Here is a 3,860-nt window from a genome sequence, read left to right as displayed (position 1 = left end):
TCACTCGGAGAAGCTCCTGGCCTCGATGAGTTTGATGACCACGGCCTCCTGGGGCCGCAGGCTCAGCGCGTGCAGAGCCACTGTCCCCATGCGGTCCAGGCCCGTGCCCACCATGAAGACCCCGGCGCTGGGCAGGCCCTGGGCCCAGTGGGGGTCCAGGCTCTGGGGGTCTGGCCCCACGTTCAGGACCACCAGGATCTGGACGCAGCCCCAGGAGCGCAGGAAGCCCAGGATGGGCGGAGCCAGGGTGGAGTTGGAGTTGGAGGAGGAGGAGGGGTTGAAGGACAGCATGGTGAAGCTCCCGGAGACCAGAGCCTCCTCTCTGACTTTGGAGAGGCTGAGGGAGGTGTAGAGAGCCAGAGCCAGGCGCCGCTCCCTATCCTACACCGCCAGGGAGAGAGGAGGAGGCGTTAGGGGAGGAGGAGGAGGAGGAGGAGGAGGAGGAGGAGGCGTCAGGGGAGGAGGAGGAGGAGGAGGAGGCGTCAGGGGAGGAGGAGGAGGTGTTAGGGGAGGGGGAGGTGGAGGAGGCGTTAGGGGAGGGGAGAGGGAGGAGGAGGCGTTAGGGGAGGGGAGAGGGAGGAGGAGGCGTTAGGGGAGGGGAGAGGGAGGAGGAGGCGTTGGGGGAGGGGAGAGGGAGGAGGAGGCGTTGGGGGAGGGGAGAGGGAGGAGGAGGCGTTAGGGGAGGGGAGAGGGAGGAGGAGGCGTTAGGGGAGGGGAGAGGGAGGAGGAGGCGTTAGGGGAGGGGAGAGGGAGGAGGAGGCGTTAGGGGAGGGGAGAGGGAGGAGGAGGCGTTAGGGGAGGGGAGAGGGAGGAGGAGGCGTTGGGGGAGGGGAGAGGGAGGAGGAGGCGTTGGGGGAGGGGAGAGGGAGGAGGAGGCGTTAGGGGAGGGGAGAGGGAGGAGGAGGAGGCGGCATTAGGGGAGGGTAGTGTCCCTTAGCGCCCGTCCCTTCGCGCCCGCCCGCCGGGCTCCGGAGGACGACCTCACCGTGTTTGAAGACGGGACGTCCTGGTCTTCTGGCAACGTCACATTCTGCATGGGAGGAGGAAGGGATTTCAGCAGGAGGAGACAGACTGGAGGCATCTGTCAAAGGGGGGGGGGCGTACCCGAGTGCTGCAGAGCTCATTGCCGGGCTGGAGGGCAGGGGTCCCGGGGAGAGTCATCATCAGCACCAGCAGAAGCTTCTGGAACTCGCTGGACGTTCTCCCTCCCATCTGTAGGAACACAAGGACTCAGTTCACCCCGTCACTGGGACATCACAGAAGCCACAACAAGCTGGGTCTGAACATGATGGTCTATTCAGCCAGATGTCCTCCTGATAGATCAGACATCACGTGGTGCCCATGGAGACTAAGGCTCTGTCCACACGGAAACGATTTTTTGTCGAAAACCGTCGGGGCTGACCGTCTAGACGGCGTTTTCGGTGGCGGAAAATTCACTTTTTTGAAACCAGGTCCCAGGGTGGACATGATAAAAATGTGTTTTCGTGTGGACGCCTAATAGGCAAACAATGAAGTCATCGCCCCCTCCCCAGGAGGGCAACCTAGAGTCCTGTCAAATTTGCTTTGATTTGTATTGTTTTTGTAGCTTTAAATACAGCCACTTGGTAAATGTAATTACTAACTGTACACTAAAAAGTATTTTCTGCTCAATCTTTAAAAAACAGCTTTCTCCGCCCGTCTTCTTTCATTGGTGGAGAACCAGCGCCACAGGGTGGCCTTAAAAATGTACTACAGCGTTTCTACAGCTAGATCCTAAACCTCTAGGGACCCTCGGCTCACCGTCCAGCTGGGCCAAACCGCGCCGACACCCTCGCGCAGACACGCCCCCATGCTTTCAGCCACTTCCTGTGCAGACAGGATGTGATGCGTGGGAGGGAGTATGGACCTCATCACCACCTCCACCAACGACCCGTTGAAGGAGTGGGTGGAGTTGAGCTCCTCTCCGGTCTGCCTCACCAGCACAATCCTGGGGTACAGGACACAGTGTAACGCGCCCCCAAACACAGTCTGTAACGAACCCCCAAACACAGTGTGTAACAAACCCTCAAACACAGTGTGTAACGAACCCCCAAACACAGTCTGTAACGAACCCCCAAACACAGTCTGTAACGAACCCCCAAACACAGTCTGTAACGAACCCCCAAACACAGTCTGTAACGAACCCCCAAACACAGTCTGTAACGAACCCCCAAACAGTGTGTAACGAACCCCCAAACAGTGTGTAACGAACCCCCAAACACAGTCTGTAACGAACCCCCAAACACAGTGTGTAACGAACCCCCAAACACAGTGTGTAACGAACCCCCAAACACAGTCTGTAACGAACCCCCAAACACAGTCTGTAACGAACCCCCAAACACAGTCTGTAACGAACCCCCAAACACCAAGGCTGAGTACGGTCACACCGTCACTCACACCCCTCTACCCGTTACTCACATCTTTAAACTGTAAGTCACATCTTTTAACTGTAAATCACACCTTTTACCTGTCAGTCACACCTTTTACCTGTCAGCACACGTCTCCTTTAACCCCCTGATGACCCGCCTCCACTCCGTCAGGGTCTAGACGCCGGAGAGCTTCAGGTTAGCCAGGGCAGAGATGGAGGGGCAGAGATGGAGGGGGAGAGATGGGGAACGACTCCTTACCCGTTCTGAATAGGCTGGATCCGTGTCGCAGATCGCAAACCCGGCCACGCCCTTCTCCAGCCAGGACTTCAACGCATGCTTGGAGAAACCGTACAGCCTTCCATTATTCTAAACTCCTGACTTGGACACACTCGTTGTAGACACGCTGCATCAAGTTACACGCTGCTGACCTAGAACTGTTGAATGGATTTGGGTTCAGACGGATGTGAACATCAAAAGCCAGGGCTCACCTGGACGGTGGAGAGACGCTCCGGAGACACGCTTGTGTCGTTCTCTTCTGAAACCCCGGTTGATGCGGTGAAGTTCAGCTCACACAGGTCGAGCACCACCCTCAGGCCTGTAGGGGGTGGACACCACGTCACGCTACACATCATGTAGCGCTGACAGAAGATCTGCTTACGGGTTACATCTTTAGTATCCTGCTGCGTTTTCACTCACCGGCCTTACTGCTCTCCCTGAGCAGGTGTTCCACCTGAGGCCCGGTCACCAGGCTGTCGTTGAGGACCGGGCCGTCAGGAGACGACCCTGTGAGGAACAGGCCTTCCAGGACCACGGCCCCCACACCCAGGGACCTGATGTAGGCCAGCTGGGCGCACACCGCTGGGGAGGGGACGGTGGGTTAAAGTAAACGAGGTTTCCTTTTAAATTAAAAGTAGGCAAATGTAGTTGTTGAAACGGTGCCTCACCCTCGATGCCTCGGAGACTCCCGGGCTGAGCGTCCATGAACAGGGCGGGCTGCAGCCGGTAGAATAGGGACTTCTGCCACCACCGCAGCGTAGGGGCAACCGGACGGGGGCTCTTCACCACGATGAAGACCGCCGTGCCGAGCATGGCGAGCCACGTCAGCCAGAAGAGTAGGACCAGGCGTGACCGGATCCTAGTCCACCGCGGGCCCCCGGCCGCCTCCTCCAGCTCCTCCTTGCTCAGAGGCCGCAGCACCGCGCGGGGCGCCGGGGACAGCAGCGGGGCCGCCTCCACGTCGCCCCGGGGGGGCGGCTCAGGGTCGGCCGCCGCCACTATGCTGCCGTAAGCGGCGGGCTCTCCGGCGTTGAGACGCATCCTGCGGGACTGAGGGGGGAAACCAGGTCACACTTTTTATAATGTTCGCATTGGTCCTCATGAACACATGTGTAGCGTTTGCGGCAAATGGAATTAGCGTCTGATTCGCTTCTCTACCGCGCTGTCCTCTAGAGACTCTCTCCTGGGCTCGTCCAT

General features: G+C 58.9%; 1 protein-coding gene across 1 annotated transcript; it reads right to left on the bottom strand.

Annotated features, from left to right (window-relative positions):
- Positions 1–3,860, bottom strand: LOC307073121 (amino acid transporter heavy chain SLC3A2; the record flags this gene model as incomplete). The annotated part of the gene is made up of 10 exons (XM_079732824.1): positions 1–381; positions 986–1,030; positions 1,105–1,212; positions 1,780–1,966; positions 2,506–2,561; positions 2,646–2,723; positions 2,876–2,982; positions 3,084–3,245; positions 3,332–3,713; positions 3,822–3,860. The coding sequence occupies 10 exons, from the start codon at positions 3,858–3,860 to the stop codon at positions 1–3; spliced, it is 1,545 nt and encodes a 514-aa protein (XP_079588950.1).

This window comes from Pollachius pollachius (assembly GCF_949987615.1).
Source record: "Pollachius pollachius genome assembly, chromosome: 3".
NCBI classification, from domain to species: Eukaryota; Metazoa; Chordata; class Actinopteri; order Gadiformes; family Gadidae; genus Pollachius; species Pollachius pollachius.
Note: the sequence above shows the minus strand (reverse complement) of the source record. Positions and strands in the feature narration are given on the sequence as shown.